Below are 20,963 nucleotides of genomic sequence, written 5' to 3'. Positions count from 1 at the left end.
TGCAAGTCAAGCTGAAACAGTTCCTTTTGAATGTTCTAGTACATTTGGTACATTTTTCTACATGTTCAGTACATCAGTCAGCACATACAGTACTGTTCTCCTGCAATGTTAATGGAATTCTTAACTTAAGTCCCAAAGCCTAATAAGGAGCTTTTAGGAGAAAAACAATCTAAGTCTTCTAAGGTGTAGTATTAGAAAATCAGCCTGCTCAACAGTGAAACTCAGAAAACAACAGTCTGTGTCTCCTCCACTTCCAGACCACCTCCCTCTGACTGCCACCAGACTGCCAACATGGATTCACCAGACTGGGAGTAACCTGAAGGATTTATTCACACAAAAGGACACTACAGAGCTCTACCAAAAAGCAAATATTTCCCGTTGGCTAATTTCATACACTTTTTAATATGGAATTTGTAACAGTTAGCCTCTAACCTGAATTAATAACTTAACAATGCTCTCAAAAATGTATGACAGCCAGGAACACCTGAATTAAAAAGCTTTTTAGAGGCTCTCTCATATGACTCTCCCTGTCTCTACTCTTTATGAGGTCTAAGCACAAGATAGGAAGTCTGACTTTTGTTCATAGTGTCAAGCTCAAGATGTGGTTTCCCTGTTACAAAGGATTGAGTCTTGCTCTGCTGGAAAAGTTACTTTCCATAATGCTGAGTATTCCACAGCCTCTAGTGGCTTCACTTCGAATAGCACTTGCTGTTGAGTCACATTTTAAGTTGATTTTAGGACATTCTATTTTAGGTGTATCCTACTGAGAGTAGCTGCATAGCCACTGGGCAAAATTAACTGTTAGATGGCATCAAAAAAAAAAACAAAACTGATAGCTTTAATTCACAGTATTCACCTACTGCTGTAAGGAGAAATTTTATTCAATAACATGACCTAAAAAAGAAAACCTGACTAAAATTCATTATTCCAGATTTCCTACACCACAGGCAGTAAGCATAAAATATGTGTAATGGAAACAAAAATGCTGCAGAGATGCTTAGCAGTTATCTATCACTATTGCCCATTCATTATGCCTCCAGGTGCAAGGATTGAGGAATGGACTAATACAAATTTAAAATACTAAATAGTAGATACATAAAGAGCCCAACATCAAAAACAGTCCTAAGGAATGTCATCCAAAAAATCTCCTTTGAAACCTGCCAGCTTAGGTGTTCTTGCATAAATGTCCTTTTGAAACAGGAAAACAGTGCACAAACAAGTCCATTGCTATCCTCTAGCACCTTTCATGTATCACTCCAAAATTCCCCCTCATCTTTTAGCAGCAAACATGGTTATGAAGGAATTTATTGCTACCACAGGTTATACTGGATAATTAAATCTTTACATCACTCTTAAAAAGCAGAAAAATCAAGAGTTTGCATTAAGCTTGCTACAGAATTTTACTTCAAAGTGCTAAAATAACTGAAGATGAAATCAATTCCCTATGAAAATAAAAGGCAGCAGCAGGAGAAAAGAATAAAGGCTGTACCACAGCACTAAACATCCATTCCCATTAAAATGCTCTCCCAAGTAATACCACTGAATACCAAGGAAAAATCAATAAAAACCTGCCATTGTTTCATAGAAGGAAAATTTCTCTGCACTGGCTGAACAGTGAAAACAATCAATATATTCTGCAAAGAAAAAACTGCAATTAGGAAAAGAAGAAATTACCTGTGGCCTCGAATATCAGACTGATCACAGACTCCTCCTAGAGCAATTCTGTGGAATTCTCGACCCAAAGTCTTTGCAATTGATCTTCCAACACTGGTTTTACCAACTCCTGGGGGTCCCACAAAACAAAGAATGGGTCCCTTGAGGTTGTTTTTAAGCTGTCGCACAGCCAAGTACTCCAACACTCTCTTCTTCAACTTCTCCATGGCATAATGGTCATTGTCCAAAACAATGCGAGCTGCTCGGATCTCCAGGCGATCTGGCACAGACAACAGCACAGGGATCAGCACATCTACCTCAGGAATAGAAACAACTGATCCTACAGGAGGAACAGATCCCTTCAGCAGGGCAATCCCCAAGTCACACATAGCACAGACAATGCTTTTCTAAAACAAAGGCATTAAAGTTCTTCTTTAATTTCCTTTAATAAAGAAATTAGACCTTAGCCAGACAGATTATAGTACTGAAAATGACACAGTACTGATAACGACATCTAAGGCTAAAATAATCAGCATGATTTTTCTATTTCTGTATTCATGTGTGTTTTTATTCACTGTAGCTGCAGAGTTCAAAGTAGCAATCACATGGGTCACACTCCCAAACTTTGCTTAAAGTAAAAACACCAAACTTCACACGACAGCATAATTTTACAAGATCAAAGAGCAACTTCCACCGAAAAAACATTCTGCTAGGACATGACTGTCAACAAACATTTTACTCATTTGGGGATTCTTTAAATAATACTGCAAAGTAAATGTAGGCAGCTCTTTTTACAATTTCATGATTAAAGAAAATATTTACAAAATTTATAAACAGCCAGGGCTTTATTTCAAACCAGCAACAATTCTTCACTACAAATATCACCAGAAGGGTAGAGATGGACATGCAGGTGTACTAAGTCTACCTTGCACAAAGTAATTTTGCCCACTTGACTTACTTGTGCTGGTCAGGAGATGTCTGTCGGTCATATTTGGTTGCCTACTCTTCCCTCACTCTCCATTTTTGCACACTGTATCTGTATTAACAGTATCATCCTCTACTCACAACTCCAAAATCTATGGTACGAAGCAGACCCCAACTCAGTTTTTTACTGCGCCCCAAGCTGTAATTATTAAAATTAACTACAGTTGTGCTTTTTAATCCTTTTGTTTCTTACCACACTTGCTTAAGGTAAACCACAATCTTCTTCAGAAAGACCAATGTTACAAAAATTTCCAAAAGGCCTTTTTGTCTGACATATAAAAAATAATTAGATGCTCATTTCTTTGATACATACTGACACAAATTGTAATTAGTAACACCTTCGTTTTTTAATGAAACTATTCTTAACACTTTTTAAATCCACATTCTGAGATATACAACTGAGCTACACAAGCTATTCAGTGTACAGCTCTCACTGAAGTCTAATGGTTTCCCTGGCTTACAGCAACTTATCAACAATGTTTTTACAAGACAGAACTAATTCACAGTGTTTACATGATAGTTACTAATATCATCCTAAAATGTTTGTGCACCAGAATCACCACAAAGAGAAGGGTCTACCTTTCGTACTCTTGTTCCATGGCAATTCTACCATCAGTTCCAAGTAGTTTCTTGTCAAAGCATATTCTGGCATTGACTGAGGCATCTTCTTTAATCTGGAAATGTAAGTACAGAATTCAAAAGGCCAATCAGAAATTAAAAGCAAAGGAAGTCTCTACTGCACCACAAGGCAGTGATTGCTGCCTGAGGTTTAAAATCATTTCAAAAACACAACCAACATGAACATGTATCAAACAGGAAAAGGTCTGCAAGATTTGTTTTAAATTTAAAAAGAAACCACCATTTAAAAGCCTCCTACCTTTTTATTTCTTTAAGACAAACTTTAAGAGCTTGTTCTGACATACTGGATGTTCTAATCTTTTTTTCTAGCATGACAACATCATCATGATCTTCTTCTTCCTCCTCATCTTCTGTGATGCTTCCATGACTGATTCTTCTATTAGGACGAATAGCTACAACCTGTGCAATTGAAACAGAGCCACAGAATTGCACCAGGTCTTGGTTTTTAAATAAGCTGTGTACTTTGCCTTTGAATGAAAATCATGGCAAAAACAGGTAAGGTGCGTAGAAGAATTCAGACCTCCAGAAAGTTTTAACTCCAGAAATTAACTTCAAAAGCTGTTATTGGTGCTACTTTAAAAAGTTACAGTTCTTCATATATTTCCTAAGCAAGTTTATCATATATCCTAAACTCTCAAACAACACAAAACAAGAACAAAACTGAAAGGAGCTATTTGTGCTATTTCAAGCACTGTAGCCCACAATAATAAGCAGAAAAATGGGTAAATCTCTCTTATATTTTTTTCATTTCTCAATGACTTTCCATTTACTAAACTATTGAAGTGCAGTTAGATGCAGCAAAAGTGAACAAGCTCCATTTTACAACACCCATTCTTTATCTGTAGTTCAAAAGCTGCCACTCATCTGCAATGCCCTCAGTAATCAATATACCTTTCACTGCACAGGCCAGAACTCTCTGTGTGCATACCATGCACATGAACTGAGGAATCTGAGCATTCATTTAATGTCACAAAGTGCTCAAATTAAAATAAAAATTAAACTTAAAAAACATTAAAATAAAGCCTAGGCAGTTTTAAACAAATATTTTGTATTTTGTGTATCTACACAGCCAAAGCTGCCAGCTATGGCTACACATTAAAGATGCACAGATTAAAATCATGCATTCATTAGCCTGTTTAAAAAGTGCACCTTAGTACTTATTTAGAATGTTTAAGTATTCCACATTTAAAGCTCCATACCCTTTTATCATCATCCTGTTTGGACTTTCTTGTTTTCTGAAGCAGCTTCAGGCCTTCAATCTGTCTAACAAGCAACGGTATGGTCATCTTGAACCGTTCTTCCAGCCTAACAGCATCTAAAATCTAAGAGCAGGGAGTTGTAAGCAGACACCAAGTTCACAGTGATAAATCCTCACACAGAGGTACTGCTACTGTCTTTTGACCAGAGGTACAGAATAGATGGATTTAGGAAAACAGGTAGCAAGAAAAGCAAGGAGAATACAGTACACAAAATCTAGCCCTCAAGGGGATGGATGCCTGAACTACAAAGCACTTCAAACTGGAGAAAATTCTCTTACCCTGTCTAGTTTTAAAACATCTTAATATTTCAGTTGCATTTTCTGTGGCAAACATCTATCAATGTTCTATTTTCAATTACTGGGCCTCAGCAAAGAGATGGCCCTGTTAAAAAAGTTACAGCATCATCTCCTTGGGTAACCCAGGGGGGAAAAAAAAAACCACCTTGTGCCTTAAGGTTTTCATTCAGAGATTTCTTTGTTTATTTTGTCTTTTCAGTATTTTGTACACAATTACATTTTCATGTTAAATGAAGTTAATGTGTGGAAATGGGTAGAATTCTGTTCCTCTATATTTCCACAACTTCCACCAGCTGTTCTTTTCTTTAGAACTTCTAACAATGAAAAAGTGATACACTAATACCTAATGTACCTTCCTCCAGCAGGATATTCAGCTATAGTACACACCTTCCCTTCAAATTATGCTGCATTAATTTCTACTTGTGGTGCTTTGAAAGAACCTAACACACATTCAAGTCCAGGTGCAGCATAAGAAGTTAGAGAAGACAAGGAACAACTTCCAAAACACAGCAAGCAAATACAGAAATCAGATGAATAAGCACCAAGTCATAAAGATAATTTTTGCACAGATTTACTTTGACATATGATAGAAATTTAACCACAGTCTTGGTGGTTAAAGAAAACCCAGACTTCAAAATGTTTTTAAAAATACTTAAATCTAATACTAAAAGTATTTTAATTCAGAAGTTACTAGTATTAAGATATGTGTAATATCAGTCAGCTGGGATAAATATGCAAAGTTTCAACACAACCTGAAGAAAGATTTATCATCTTTACTATGAAAAGTCCATGCTCTACTTATTTAAGTTTAATAAAGTGAACCATTTCCAAGATTTCTCAACTAGATCTATTTACCTTAGGCGAGTTCTGCCTCATGCATATATAAACACTTTAAACAACACCATCAAACCATTTTGCAAGCATTCATGCTCAGCTGTAACACAAATCCCTGCTGGCATAATGTTATCACCGTACAGTCACAAGTGTAAGCAATTCCAAAATTACCTAAAAGTGAGTGACTCTAAAAGATAGCACACCTAAGTAGCACTAAAAGTGCTGAAGAAGACGATACCTGCAGCTTCTCTTGGTTGGTAGTTCGGATGATAGAGGTCAGGATATCTGGCAGAGCTTCCCTGGGCAGATTGTCCAGGAGGCGCCGGAGCTTTGCGACTGCAGGCACGGACATATCCAGCATCTCAACCAGCTACAAGACACAAGGAACAACACTAATGGCTGCTGGGCTCCTTTTGGAATGATCTCAGTGCCTCTCTGAGCTAAACACAACTGTGTCTTTTAGTGCGAAGCATGTCCAGGTAGTTTGCCAAAAAGCTACTGGAATAAGTTCACCAAAAGTTCACGGATGAGGCACTAACTCAGCATAGAGCACCAAGACTTTGAGCTTTCTGCTTGTTTCAGAAGTTCAAAAGTATCATTATTGTTTGCAGCATTTTTTTCAGTACATACATCTCCTATTTCCCCCACAACCCAGATTAAAAACTTCCCTATGACTATTTTTCAATACATCCTTTAAATTTTGATTCACTATACTTCTGTCATATATATTTTCTTATATCTCTGTAAAAATTAATCAAATCTTTTACTAGAATGTATCTATAGTATTGGCATATATGTATCTATAGAATTGCTATCTATAGTATTACTAGAATGTAGCTATAGTATGGCTGTAGATGAACACAAGCAGTTGCACAAGATTCAGCTGCAATGAGCTGTGTAGACACCCTGGAACTTGGTACAGAAACCCAACCTGTAGCAGTAACATTTATTTTGTAACAGAAATATTGAAACTCTACTAGTCACTGAAAAATACAGGAACTAGAGAAACAAAAGGGCAGATAGAAAACAAGTAAAGAGCCTAAGTATACCCACTGGTTATGTGACACAAGAATAAAAAAAACTACCTGTACTGCATACTTGTAGAATTGTTCTGACAGTTCTCCAAGCTCCTCCTCAGATTTATGGCCATTAGTGAACTGCTCCAGTCGATCTAGCTGCTGCACCTCAGCAACAGGATAGGGCTTCTCCTTCAGCAGCTGCAGGATCTGGAACCGGCACAGGCCTGTCACCAGCAACGTGTAATGGGGCTTGGGCCAGTTGCTACCAACCACCTGAACTGCCAAGGCAGCAGTGCCAATCCTAAAAACAGATCAAATCCTTCTATTATCTGCCACCTTCCACAGAACATTTTGTGTGCTCCTTATCAGAAGCAACCAAGCTGTAAGTTGCAAGACCCTGATGGGTCATAGTTCCTATTGTGAAATTAAATTATCTAATTCCCTTTGAAACACAGATTACAAAACCAAACCCTAAAACCTGAACACAAATGAGTTAACTGAAAAATGAAGTAAGGTACTGTAATATCAGTCATGCAACTTAGAAACATATGTAATTTTTTCATAATGGATCTGGCTGTGGACAGGCACACTGACACTTCGGCTTAAGCAATATGCACTGGGGAGTGTCCATAAATGACAGTTCTTCCCAGCCTTGAACTGAATCAATATTTTAGATCACCGGACTTACTGAAACAGATTTACAACAGAAGTTATTTTCTTGCAACATCTGACTAAGTCCACTGATACGATAAAATTCGGAGAGTAAGGGTTACATCATGTTAGTTTCCTCAGACAGAGGTACAATTTGTTTTTATTTTATGTGAACTAAGCTAATAGCCGTGTTGCCTATTATGTGAAAAATCCTACGGTTAATAGCTGCGACAGCCCTAGAGCGCGTTCTTTCGTCTTATTTTTCTCCGCCACCTCAGCCTCTTTTCAAACTTCCCCTCCGACCAGCCCGTCCCCGGCATCTCGCCCGCTGGGTCGGTTGTGCGACCAGGCTTCTGCGAGGGCAGAGGCGTTTCCCGGGGGCGGCGGAGCCGGGCGGCCCCGCGGGGTGACCCCACGGCGAGCCCCGGCCGGGGAGGCCGGGCCGGGCTCCGGGGGGGGGCCCGCAGGCCGCGAGGGCGGCAGGAGAGCCGGGGCGAGCCGCACCTGTGCAGGTTGGGCAGGTCGTCGCAATCGGAGGTGGGGTCGCTGGTGTTGGGGATGACGCCGATGATGGTGCTCCGCAGCGAGGTGCCCTTCAGCAGCCGGCTGCGCACCAGCTGCATGTTGCGCGGCGAGTCCACGCTGGTGCGCATGGTAGAGCCGGGCAGTAGCACGCTTTCGTGCGTGAGCAGCAGCGGCAGCCGGGTGGGGATCTGGATAGCGCTGCCCGCCGCCATGGCTGCTAGCGACCCTCACCCTGCCCGCGACCCTCACGCCGGCCCCGCCGCCATGGCAGCCCGGCCCCTCACGCGCCACGGCCCCGCCCCCTACGGGCACCGGCAGGGACCGGCCGCGCGCGCCCCGCCCGCTGCGCCCCCTGGTGGCGGCGGCCGCGCTGCCCCTGGCCCAGGCCCGGCCCCGAATCGCCCCCATCGCCCCCGAATCGGTCCCGCCGGCCCCGAATCGGCCCCGCCGCTCGCGAGGCGCTCCCGCCGCTCCTCCTGCCGCTCCCGGGGCCTCTCGGGTCCGGTCTCCTTGCAAACAGCGAGCCGAGCAGTTCCCCTTCAGTCCCCCCGAGGCCGCTGGGCCGCCGGCAGGTGTCAGGCTGGCACTGGCAATGGGCGGAGCGCTCTGAACGAGTGATGGGGGCTCCGACATTCTATCGTCTGTTAAGTGGGACGGCTACGAAGTGAAAATCCCTTTTGTTTTTACACAAATCTGCTCTCGTGCATCCGCACTCCGACTTAAGGGCTCAGCATCCTGGTTCAGAGTCCCAGAATCGTTCGGGCTGGAAGGGGCTCTGGAGATCACCCAGTCCCACCCCCTGCCAAGGCAGGGTCACCTGGCGCAGGTGACACGGGAACGCCCCCGGTAGGTTTCAAATTTCTCCAGAGGGGGACACCCCACGCCCTCCGTGGGCTGCTCTTCCAGGGCTCTGCCATCCATGGGAAGCAGTTGTTCCTCTTGCTGAGGAAGCGCAGGTGAGCACAGGTGAGCACAGGAGTCCTTCCACGTGCTCTGGGAGCCCCGAAGCAGAGGGAGGAGGTGCAGGACCCGACAGAGCCCCAAGGGCCGCGAGCAGCAAAGCCCATCTGGTGCTCCCCGTTCCCAGCCTGGCTGCCTGCGGAGGCCTCGCTCACACCCGGGAATTCAGCAGCCCTGGAGGCACCAGCCAAGCCACAGCTCACTGGGACAGTGAGCCAAAACAGCCCAGGTAAAAGGGCTCCAAGCACTGAGGCCCTATGGAGAGTTCAGACAAAAATGTGGGGTTTAGAAACTTTCCTTTTTATATTTTTACCCATTGGTAAATAAGGTGCCATATCAAAATTGCATAATGCACTGAACTACGTTAGCCAATCTCTTGTTAATCACTGCCTTGTGTGATTCCTGCTGAACAAAGGTAATCCTGTACAGAGGGGAAATCACAGTAGCAGCAAACTGACAATTTGAAATGAAAAAGGATAGCTGCAGTTAAAACCTTGCTTAATCATGGGGTTTATCTAAACCTTCATCTGCTGGTTTACCGGAAAATGCAAGGTAATAGGTTATATGGAAATACCACCAATATATTTAAATGCAAGAAGTTATTACAGCTGAGAAAAATATCTTCTAAAGCTACCACCTCAGGTACCTTAGAAAGAAGCTGAAATTTAATATCCTATTCAACATGACATTTAGAAAACATTAATATAAAAGGGCACATAACACATGTGGAAAATGTTTTGTGAATTTCCCAATGTAAATATAATTACTCTGTAAACATATGTTCAACACTTACAAATGTTTAAGCATCTCTAACTATATTTGTTTGGAATGTGAACACAAACTAAACCTAAAGGTTAAATATTTGCTCATCATATTTATTGAGTAATTTTCTCAGTTTGAGTATTCTGATTAAAAAGAATCTACAAATGGCATCATGTTTATTCTGCAGACTACCGTTTTCGACTTCCTTCAGAGATGACTGGTATCTGTGGTCATTAACAATAGTTTCTTAATTAATTCTGGAGCTATATCAAAACATCTCAATTATTATAATTCATTTTAAATTCCTTTCAGTTTCTCCTGAACAACTCTTAATACCCAGGGCTGTGTTTCACTGTGTGTTCTAAGCAATACTACAGGGTCACATCCTGATTATGATGTTGAGATAGCACTGGATCCCCCAAACTGTATTTTGCTTAAATACAAACAGATCACATTTGAGCAACAACCTTTCAGATTGTTTTTCTAGACTAGCTGAACATTTCTTGACACCTAGAGAAGCAGTGTAGCAGTAAGTATTAAGATATGCCTTCAACTTGGGGAATATAAGATTAAAAGGGACAATTGCCACATGGTCTGTCCTCCTCTCACCAGCAACTTCTGCATCAAGTCCATGGTTTTTGACTTACACTGTATCTCAAAGGCATTCAGCCTTGGTTATGAATGACTGCAAGAGAGCACCTACCCACCTCTATGGGTGTGCTGTTCAGTAGTTGATTACCTTGTTAAAATTTGCACCTGGAATATTTTACTTGTACTGTTGGCTTCCAGAGACTGGCTTCTGTTGTATCCAACAGAATGAAGAGTTGTCTACTACAATAAAATTCATTCCTCAGTGACCACAACCAGTGCTCCATGATTGAGTCATGGCTTAACTTTGAGCTTCTCTTTCTCAGTTTTTAAATAAAGTCTCATCCTCCTTAAAATGTGAGTAGTCTATAACTGCAGTAATAATCTTGCAGATATATAAATGTCATATTATACCCTCTTTGTGTTTGCATTCAGTGTTCCCTGCCTGTGAAATCCTGTGTGAAGGTTGTGTGGCTGCAGCCCCATTTCACACAGCTCAGGTAGTCCTGCTTTGGACTGGGTGCAGCACAAGCCTGGCTGAAGGAGATGGGTGTCAGTGCAATGGGGTAAAGACAGAGACCACTCTACCAGATGGTGTAGTGCACTGTGCTCCCCAGTTCATAAATCTGTGTCCTGAAGGGTCCCCTGCTTCCCCTCTCTGAAGCTGGAGTTACACAACAGCTGGACCCCACAGAATTTTCATTGATAGAACAGCTGGGCACTGTTTTAGGTCCAAGTTAAGCCTGTAAGTAGTGGTGCTCATTTCGTGTGCTTCAGAGACTGACAGGATAGCCATGCTCTTCCTGAGCTCCTTGGGAGACCATACTAAGGATTTTGCAATAATGATCTCCTAAAGACCTATTTCTTTAAAAAGGATTGCAATTCACAGATATCTACATTTTATGCCTGTGAAACTCATATACATTTTCCTCTTCCCCCAACTCTGCATTATTTCTTCTGTTTACACAAACAGAAGAGAGCTCAGTATTTCCAAAACCCAAGACCAAGCTACCTCACAGTGAAGACTTGAGGTTAATATGTTTGAGATTAAAGCTCAGTAATTTTCTCCTAAGATGTGCACACACTTCTCTTCTGCCCCCTCACTGGCACTCTTTAAAGCTCTCAAGCCCTCTGCAGCTATTTTATAAAACAAGATTCTCGGTCTGTCATCAGACTTTCCCTTTCTCATACTGCTTCTATTTTGTACTCACAGATTGTTTGATGCAGTGATGTTCTTTAGGAACTATTTCTCTCCAGTCTCAACTGCCGTGTCTATAAATCAAAGAGAAAAAAGTTTTCCCATTTTCTTTTCAAATTCCCTCTCTACTCTGGGAAAACTTAAGAGCTTCTCTTAATAATTACATAATCTGGCTTTAAATCCAACAAAACAATTTTTCTTAAAGATGTGTGAAAATATGCTTTGAAATGACTCAAGGTCATTTCAAACTCAACTATACATCAGTTAATATGAGATATCCAATAAGGACTATACAAGCTTGGTGCAATATGAAGAATTAACTGTCAGGGTTTTGAAATGCATGTTATGAAAAAACATGCATTTTGTGTCCTCTGAGGTGAGATGGATGCATGGTCTGTGCACAGGTGGACTTCATAACTTCTCTGTTCATTAGATTATTTTCCTCAATAATATTTCCTCCAACCCAGATGCTTCCTCCCACTTGGCCTGCATCACAAATACCTCAAAATCTTTAAAATAACATAATTAGGAAGGAGGTTTTTGTAAGGCTATTGAAAGCATGTAATAATATAACTGAACTGCATTTTAAAGTGCATTTATTTTAATGTCCAACTTTTCTACTCAGTGTAAGGCTGAAGTGGAAGTTTTAAAATTCATTTTTTAAATGTAGTCTTTGTTATTATTTGTAGCCTCAATCATTCCTCCTTTGCACAAAAGAATTTCGTTTTTTTCAGATCCTGATTGATTAAAAAGCTCTAGTTGGTTATGTAAGAACAGCACATGGAGCACACACCAGGAGCTGCTGGCAGCACTCTACTGACTAACAGAGTGAGAGACCTTTCAGACATTGCTGAAGCTCTGTGTAGGATTCTTTATGGCAACTGTAAAATGTGTTTTAGGAGTAAGTGCTAAGAGACCTCACCAGAGCAGCTGAACTTAGAGGCTTAATCTTTTATTCAAAAGTAGGAGTGAACTCCAAGAAAGGGACAGGAGGAGGTACATAGGAAGAGGAATTCAAAATTACTGTTAAAAATTGAAATTTGAACTAGAATATTATGGGGCAGAGAGAGCTCTCACCTGCCTTGTCTAACCAGATTTTCACACCAGATATATCCATACCACAAATAAAAAAAAAAAAAAAAAAAAAATGGAGTCAGAGGAACTTCTGAAGGACAGAAAATATCTGTGGGAAATTAAAGAAATGCCAGCAGAAGAGCTGTGCTGGTGAGGATACAGCTGAAGGAATTGAAAAGGAATTTCACTCACTTAGTTTTGCTGCACACAATACCATACTACCTGGAATATATATTTTTTTTCTCTTTAATCTGCATACTGCCAAATCAGCCTTTTTAGAGAACTGCTAGTAAGAGATAAAAATATTTTCCCTTAGTATAATGCAACTGAATGAAAGAGCTGAAGAGGCTACATTTGAGGCTCAGATATATTTGGTAAGGTTTTTTAAGCCTAAACCTCCTTTTTTTAACCTCATAAAGTGGAAAAAATTTTGCCACCAAAGAAGAGAAATGTGGAAAATAGCAGAGTTATTGCCACAGCTTATTGAAATAAATACTCTTCCAAGTCAAACTCAATCATATTTGTAGTCAATATTTTAGTGAAGCAACAGTTTGAAGGAGCTGCAGAATCACATTTTTATGTCCCTCTTACCCAAGGGAGCATTTTCTCTCCCATTGTTCAAATGAAATATGCTGACTTGACACCTAAAAAATGCATGCAAATGTTCTGAAATAATTTTAGGGTTTGACCTTACAGAAAGTCCACACAGACTGTGGGATGGAGCCCAGAATTATTCCATAGACATAAGCACAGTAAAGTTTGGGAAAGAACAGGAGTTTTGCTTTTTCTCCTTAGCAACTAAATAGACTGCCTGGTCTGAATTTAGTTACTCTTCTGTGTTTCCAACAGTTTGAGAGGATATTAACTGCACACTGTAGGTCAATCAATTCAAGAATGTTTTCCTACCTGATGCCTTTCAAATCTGCAGGATAATGATTCTCTACATGAACCATGACCTACTCTGCTTTCAGTTATTCAAACAAATTTTATCAACGTTATTCAATTGTTCAGAGGCAAAACCCTTCAAAATTAAAGTTAATAGAAGCAATTATCTATCTCTGAATTAGCAAAATAATCCTTCTCACTCTTTGCTGTTGTACCTGCACTCTGCCATTTGGCAGGGGCTGTTTTACACAGTCATCCAACCCTTCAGTGCCAGTTTGACCACGATACAAACTGAAGGGAGTCATTAGCCAAAATGCTATCCATCATTTCATCTTCAAAAATACTTTTAAGCTGCTAAATATTATAAATATTGTTCCAGCCACTGATTTAAAGCCACTGAGTAATCATAACTGTGTACTCCCTGAGGATGGTCCAGGAAATTATATACTAGAACCAATTTCCTCTCTAATATAGTTGTGGAAATTCAGGTCAGGTAGCCACTGACCTCATTGTCTGAAATTCTGAAATCTCCACAGCACAAACATATAATGTGTACATGGCAACAACACTGCTGCTTTGTGCTGATTCCTCTAATGTACATAAATCAACTTAAACCAATCATATTTTTCATAGAAATTATTGTGTTAGCTAAGCACAACAGCATCCACAGTTCTACATTTTTCCCCTGCTGGCCCTCCTGTAGAACATTATGATAGAGAAAATACAAAACATGGCAGATAAAGGTACATTTGTTTTTTACCTACTGCCTCTTTGTAAAACTTTCATGTGTACAAACTTATTTTCAGTACCTATTATAAAAACAAAAAATCCTTACCAGTTCCAAAAATCCTGGGAGCCTTGCCAAAAACTACTGTAAATAAAAATACAGATAAAAGAAAAACAGGAATCTTAGACATAATAAAGTCTACAATAAATAGCTGAGAATGTTTTGTGCTTTACAAATATGAGATTTACTAAGTCACTGTGATGTGCAGAATTTTCTTAAACTGGACAGATATTACAGCTTCATGATGAAGCAGGAGCACACTTCAGAACTGGCCTCAGTGAAAAGTCTTCCATTTAATTAGCAGTTTCTCTGGTACCATCTGAGGCAGCGAGACATGTTACCAAAATTACTTCTGTCTCTAATTCAATAATTTTTTTTTTTTTTTTTTTAAATTTTGTGATTATTTCTTCAGGGTAGGAAGAAGAAAACACAATCCTGAATGCATTTCAAAATGGACTACAAATTAAGAGATGAAAAAACAACCTTGATTTCCCCACACCTCTGCATAAATCTTTACTCCACTTTGTTCTCCTCACAGTCATTTGCTTTTATGGTCTCTTTTGCCAGAGAGACAAACAATCTCTGGTGATTTATCTAGTCACCTCTGGAAAGCATTAATATTGATAGGGTGAAAACATGTCAAGCAGGTTCCTTTCCACATAAGGAATTTTCCTCTGAATTATGGAAATGCAGAAGAGGAGAGATAGAAATGCTGGGCTTTTTGTGTTCATTTACAAGCTGTTCAGGAAGGGAGGAGCATATTTTCTGTCAATTTCACTGGAGAAAGCCCAGCAGGTTCGATTGTGGCATGCAAATATTAATGGCAGCAGTGGCTTTGTTCTCATCCACCCAGTCCAGAGCAGATGAAATGGCTGTGCACATTCCAGAGGAATGCAAGAGCTCAGCACTGAGAACTCTCACCCAGCACTGCCTGCTCTGCAGCTGCCACTGATCACCAAGACTCTGTTGCTAAATAAAAATGTCTAATAATGGACTTCTGGTTAGCTTTTTAAAATTTAGACACAGATTAGTATCTCTCTTTGCTACCAACCTCTTGTTTGTTGGTTGGGTTTTTTTTTACAGAATGTTTAGAGTTTATATTTGAATTTTTAAAAAGTAGTTTCCACATAGAAACAGATGAAAAGCCTGACTGTTTTATTGCAAATGCAGGGAGTATTCTCTTCAGCCTCATCCGTTTCAACATAAATATTTATAAATAATACCTATACTAGATTAATAAATATAGTTGTAATATGAATCAAAATGTCCAACAGTAGGTGGCACATGTATTATGTGCAGTGTGAGTATTTCACCATCTTTCTTTCTCATTTAATCCCACAATGGGTTTAAAAACATTTACAGCACAATTGGTGAAAAGCAAACACTTGACATAATTTAAGGGGATAATTATTTTTAATTGTAAATTGCTACATGTAGGAAGAACAGAAGAAACAGCAAGCAAGCTTTTCAGGAAATATTAGGCTATACAAAATGATCTGGCAAAACATGGTGACAGCAGATACATTACAAATGCATAATTTAAAAATTAACCAAACTTACATGTTTTGATTCTTTCTTGCCTCTTGATTTTTGGTCAGCTATTTCAAATAAGTAGCTGTACTACACTGATTATTATAATCTTAGCCTCCACAATTTCCAGTGGAATAGAATCTTCACAGGGGAACAAAAATGAGGCCACAAATAAAAACTAATACAATCAGGTCCTATGAACATTAGTAGGAAAAAAAAAAAGAAAAAGAAAGAAAGAAAGATAAAAGATAGCAGTGTTTTCCTATTTCATCTAGGAAATATTTTATTTGGGAAATTGAGGTCTCAAGATGGAATATTCAAATATCTTTTGGTATCAGAAAGTCTCAAACCTGCTTCACCAAAGACACCCTCACATTTATTTATTGCATAGTCAGTATTCTACCTGTTGCATCAAGGGCTTTGTTCAAATGTTTATTGTCTGGTCTGTTCCATGAAACAGAAATCTTTCAGACATGCTGCATTTCTAGGTTTCAGGAGCATTTTATCACTTAAAACTTGGAAGAAAAAGACAAGAGGCAGGATTTCTTGTCAAACACTATGACTATAATGCTGGAATTATGGGATTTCTTTATACTTTTCTTCAGAATGGTGATTTAGTGAAAATAATCTGACAGGTTTGTTGAATATTTGAAAACCAGTTAAATATGTGAAAATCATAACACTTCAAAATAAACAGCATAAACAGAGAAAAAGTAAACAGTACAGGCATTAATAACCTGACTCTTCCCCATCCTACTATAATTTACATGTTCTGATGTAAATTAATGTCAGTTTGGCAATAAAAATACCAACTCCAGTGCCATAGGTGGCATGAAATTCCAAGAGTAGAAAGTGTAATCAGGTGGGGGTTTTTCCCTTCCCAGTGATGATTAGGTTAAAGTATAACATTCCTTCACTACATCCTAAACTACTCAAAGACCAAGTTCCAGGGCCAGCAGCCTTTGAACTGCAGAGTAAGCTCAGCTTTGAGCAGAACAATTCTCAGCTCTTGTGCTACAATCATTGTTCTCCAAACCAGAAATTTGCTGCAGAAATGTTATCAGTGGCTTCAATATAGCTCAACAAATCTCTTTCAAGGAGAAAGAATGATGTGACTTGAACATGAATTTAGCAGTCTGAAACACATAATTGGCTGCTGGACCATTACCATAACAATTATAAATGGCACAACATTAACTAAAGGAAATGTCTGGATATGTGCTCTCAGAGTCACCAACACTAGATCTCCTTCAATAAATATTTAATATTTTAATTTTAATTATGATTTACTATTTGATTTAATATTTAATTAACATAATTAATATTTATGAAGACTGGAAAGAGCTGTATTGTGCCTTTATCAAATATGCAGGTGATCTAAAACTCTCTGAAGGAAAAGGATATGGTACTTGATGCAACTGAATTATGGTGACAGGGATGCACCTGGAACCAGTTATGGAACAGTGGGATTTCTGCACTGTTTGGAAATACAGGTGTGTGTATGTCTAGATCATGATGAACCCCCTGTTTGTATACATACACACACACCTACATACCTGCATGCATGCACAATTTAACTGTTAAAACACAGCTTTGGCACAACTTGACCCAAATTACAGTTTAGAGACTCTTGAGCAGAGAATTCTGCCTAAACAAATGAGGTAATGTAAGTGAAATAAAAAGACTGGGGGCTTCATTCCAAAGCACTAATGGGAAAAAAATCTCACTGATTCCAGTTAGAATCTACACAATCCAGACACTGAAGGGATGTTTTTAGGCATAGTGAGGTGGAGCAAAAAAGGTAAGAGAGACAGGAAATAAGGACATCTCACTGATCAGCAAGACAAAAAAAGATGTAACATTTTTTTTGTGCAGTAAACAGACTTTTCAGAAGTTTCAGACTTCAGGTAGAGGCCTGGTTTTGCCTCTATTTCAGGCAGAGGCCTCTATTTCACTAGAGCAAAACCAAACTAAAATATAACTAAAATATAAATAGTATTAGTTTGTCTTCAACCTAGACCTCAGAAAACTAAAACAACCTAACCGAGGGGAGTGAATAAGGATCTTATAACACAGTAACAATAGGAATAACAATACCAAGCAAGCAACCACTTATGTAACACAGCTAAAATATATATATACATGTATGTATGTATGTACAGATATACTGCAAAATGGGCATACAGGGATTTATGGTACAGCTGCACAAATAGTGTAGAGGAAAACATCTGCAAGCAGTAAAATCTGCACAGAAGACAAAGCATGTAGAGCAGGCAGGAGAATGTCCAGGGAAACCAAATTTATCCTGCAGAAAAAGCAGAAAGTGTCTCATCAAACCAAAGTGATCCTGCAGAGTAAGAAAGAGATATGCCTGGCAAAAGCCAAATTCCAAGACAACAAAGTATAAAGAACTATGGCAAGATGCTGTGGGAAAAATAAAGCATTAAGGACAGACAAACAACTGCAGGGGGCAAAAAAATATCCTCCTTCAGTTCCAGCTCAGAATTGTATAGTATCAAGTCCAAAGCTGTTTCTAGAGCTAGAAGCAGACATTCATCTCAATACTAGCACTCTGTGATTTCACTCCAGGACTTGGGAACAAAACCAAATTATTTAATTTACTGTCTAGGTTTAATATAAGAGCCAGAGACTTCAAAATAGGTTAGTTCCCCTTTTAGTTTTATCCACTCTTTTTTCACCAATAAAGTGAGGCGAATGTGAGTATATATAAGTGAAAAAAACCAGTTAACGAAAAAAAAATAAAACAAAACCTCAAGAGGCAAAAAAAATAACTGATGGTGAGTAGCTACAAAGTTGCTGAAAGCTGCCGGGCTGCCCAGACCAAGAGGAACAAAACCGGCGGCCAAGCCCCCCCAAGTGGCGCCCGCGTGTGGGGAGGCAGAGGGAAAGTGGCGGGCAAGCGCCACTGGGCTCGACCTTTTCCAGGAACACCAAACCGGGAAGGCAGGAGCTTGTGGAGCAGCTCTAGCAGCAGAATGTGGGAATCTCTGGCACTGCCTGGGAGCCGCGGCCCCTCGGTGTGAGGCTCCCCCGGAGCCATGGCGGTGTGCGTGCGGGGTCGGCGCTGCCGCGCGCTGCCCTCTGCAGCCACGCGCGGGTTCCATCGCTGCCGGCGCGGCCGTTCCTGGCCCGTTGGGCTGCGGGGGGAAGAACCGGCCTCAGCCGGCACCCAAAGCGCCCCAACTGCCCACGGGCCTTGTGAAATTCACCCTGAAACACCTTGGCCTGGGGAATTCAGCTTCTCGGGCGGCTGCTGCTGCCATCTAAAACACGCCCAAAGCAAGCCCCTGCCAGGGGCAAGCCAGAGGAGCGTGTGCCTCGTGCCGCCGCAGCTCTGCCCGCACGAGGGAAAGGTGGGAGCGCGCAGCATGGGGCCTTAAAGAGCATAAAAATTAATTCCCTAACATGTGGCTCTGTGAAAATGTGCTCTGTATGTTACTTCCAAAGGCGTCTTCCAATAAACCAGGTAACAGTGCAAGAAATAAATTTTATTTCTTAATTTGCTTCCTATAAAAATGTATGTCACTTTTGAAACAAGGGAAATTCATTTAAGATTCTAGCATCTTTAAAAACTACAGCTTGCAAACATTGAACCAAAACAAAGGTTTAATTGAGCAAAAAAAATTTAATTGAGTAAAGTACTATGGACATTACAAAGAACAAGACTTTTAGTGGATATCATAGCACATTTAGATAGCATTACATTTTTTACTTTAGATAGCTCTAAGTTCTACATCCTATTTATGAACAATTTTACTAATATTCTTATTTTATTAAGATATTCTTTACAATGTTCTTTACAATATTCTTATATTCTATACTTAAAAGAAAAACTTCTTAAACATCTAAAATACAATCTGGATTTGGAAAGGTAAAACATACAGTCTAACAATGAATACTACTCTATTCCCCTGGCTGCAGCCCTGTGCACATTTAGTTAGCATTACATTTGCTACTTTAATAGATCTACATCATACATTTATGAACAATTTTACTTATATTCCTATATAATTTTACTTATATTCCTATAAATATTCCTCTTCTCTATACATAAAATGAAAACTTTCTAAACATTTAAAATACAATTTGGTTTTGGAAAGGTAAAATATATAGTCTAACAATAAATACTACTCTTATACTCTATACTTAAAATGAAAAATTCTTTAGCATCTAAAATACAATCTGGTTTTGGGAAGGTAAAAACATACAGCCTGGGAATGAATACTAGTGTATTCCCTGGATGCAGTCCCTTTGGATGTCGTAGCCAAAGTTTCTTCTGGGAAGGGCTTGGCAGATGCATTTACCATCTCTTTCATCCCCTCTTCTTCTGAATTCTGCATGTCAATCCACTCAAGACACAGATCTGGGGGCCTGACTTCATCCAGCTTGTCACTGTAGTCTCTGCTGTGGCATGCACCACTATCCCTTCTATCCCCTCCTCCTCCGAATTCTCCACATCATTCCACTCAAGACGCACATCTGGAAACCTGACTTCATCCGGCTTGTCACTGTACTCTGCTGTGGCATGCATCCTCTTCCTCTTCCTCTTCCTCCTCCTTCTCCTCTTCCTTCTGGGCACTGCTGGAGTTTCTCCATAGGCTGAGCTGTCATAGCCAGAGCTGCCCTGCCTGGGCAGCCAGTACAAGCCAAAGAGCATGAGGAGTATCTCTGCAGAGGCCCAGAACCACCAGTGCTGACAGGCCAAGAGCCATGCGGGCACCTCCTCCATGCTGCGCTCCATCTCCAGCAGCAGGGCCATCTCCTGGCTGCGCTGCTCCTCGTGCTGCCGCAGGAGCTCCTCTGTCACCTTCAAGGTGTGGTCGGCCACCTTCAAGGTCTCGTCAGTCACCTTCAAGGTCTGGTCAGCCACCTTCAAGGTGTGGTCAGTCACCTTCAAGGTGTGGTCATTCACCTGCACCATGAACTGGAGCACGCCCAGCATCATCGCGATTTGGGTGAAGGTCCCACCCATGGTCTGGAGGGAGAGGGACAGAAGGGGCTCAGCAGGGCTGGGAGGGAGATGGCTCCTGGGGTAGTGGGGCAGGACATGCAGGGTCCTGGGAATGGATGGGAGAGGGAGCTCAAGGGAAAGCTCAAGCCACATCCCTACAGCCCCACTGTGGGTGGCACCTGCTCTGCCCAAGCTGGCCCCCGCACCCTCACCCCAGCCCTAAAGCCCCCCATGGTAGCCAGTCCTGCTGGCCCAGGCCTTGTCCAGCAGAGCCCTCCTCCCACCTGCCACACTCACCGCTGCCTCGAGCCGGAGTGAGAGTCAGCGCTGCCAGCCGCTGTCCTGGA

The 20,963-nt window shown here is 40.7% G+C and overlaps 1 protein-coding gene across 1 annotated transcript in view; it reads right to left on the bottom strand.

Moving 5' to 3' along the window:
- LONP2 (lon peptidase 2, peroxisomal) overlaps positions 1-8,154 on the bottom strand; it is a 35,931-nt gene extending 27,777 nt beyond the window's left edge. Inside the window, exons 1-7 of the mRNA XM_059857052.1 lie at positions 7,840-8,154; positions 6,751-6,985; positions 5,904-6,035; positions 4,476-4,598; positions 3,515-3,675; positions 3,217-3,311; positions 1,675-1,933 (exon numbers count right to left, since the gene is read on the bottom strand). Of these exons, the coding sequence (XP_059713035.1) occupies positions 1,675-1,933; positions 3,217-3,311; positions 3,515-3,675; positions 4,476-4,598; positions 5,904-6,035; positions 6,751-6,985; positions 7,840-8,072 (1,238 nt within the window). The 5' untranslated portion in view covers positions 8,073-8,154. The remainder of the gene's footprint in view (positions 1-1,674; positions 1,934-3,216; positions 3,312-3,514; positions 3,676-4,475; positions 4,599-5,903; positions 6,036-6,750; positions 6,986-7,839) is intronic.
- Between the last annotated feature and the right edge of the window lie 12,809 nt (positions 8,155-20,963).

The sequence above is a fragment of the Haemorhous mexicanus genome, chromosome 12 (genome assembly GCF_027477595.1).
Source record: "Haemorhous mexicanus isolate bHaeMex1 chromosome 12, bHaeMex1.pri, whole genome shotgun sequence".
In the NCBI taxonomy this organism is placed as follows: Eukaryota; Metazoa; Chordata; class Aves; order Passeriformes; family Fringillidae; genus Haemorhous; species Haemorhous mexicanus.
This window is presented reverse-complemented; position numbering and strand designations above follow the sequence as displayed.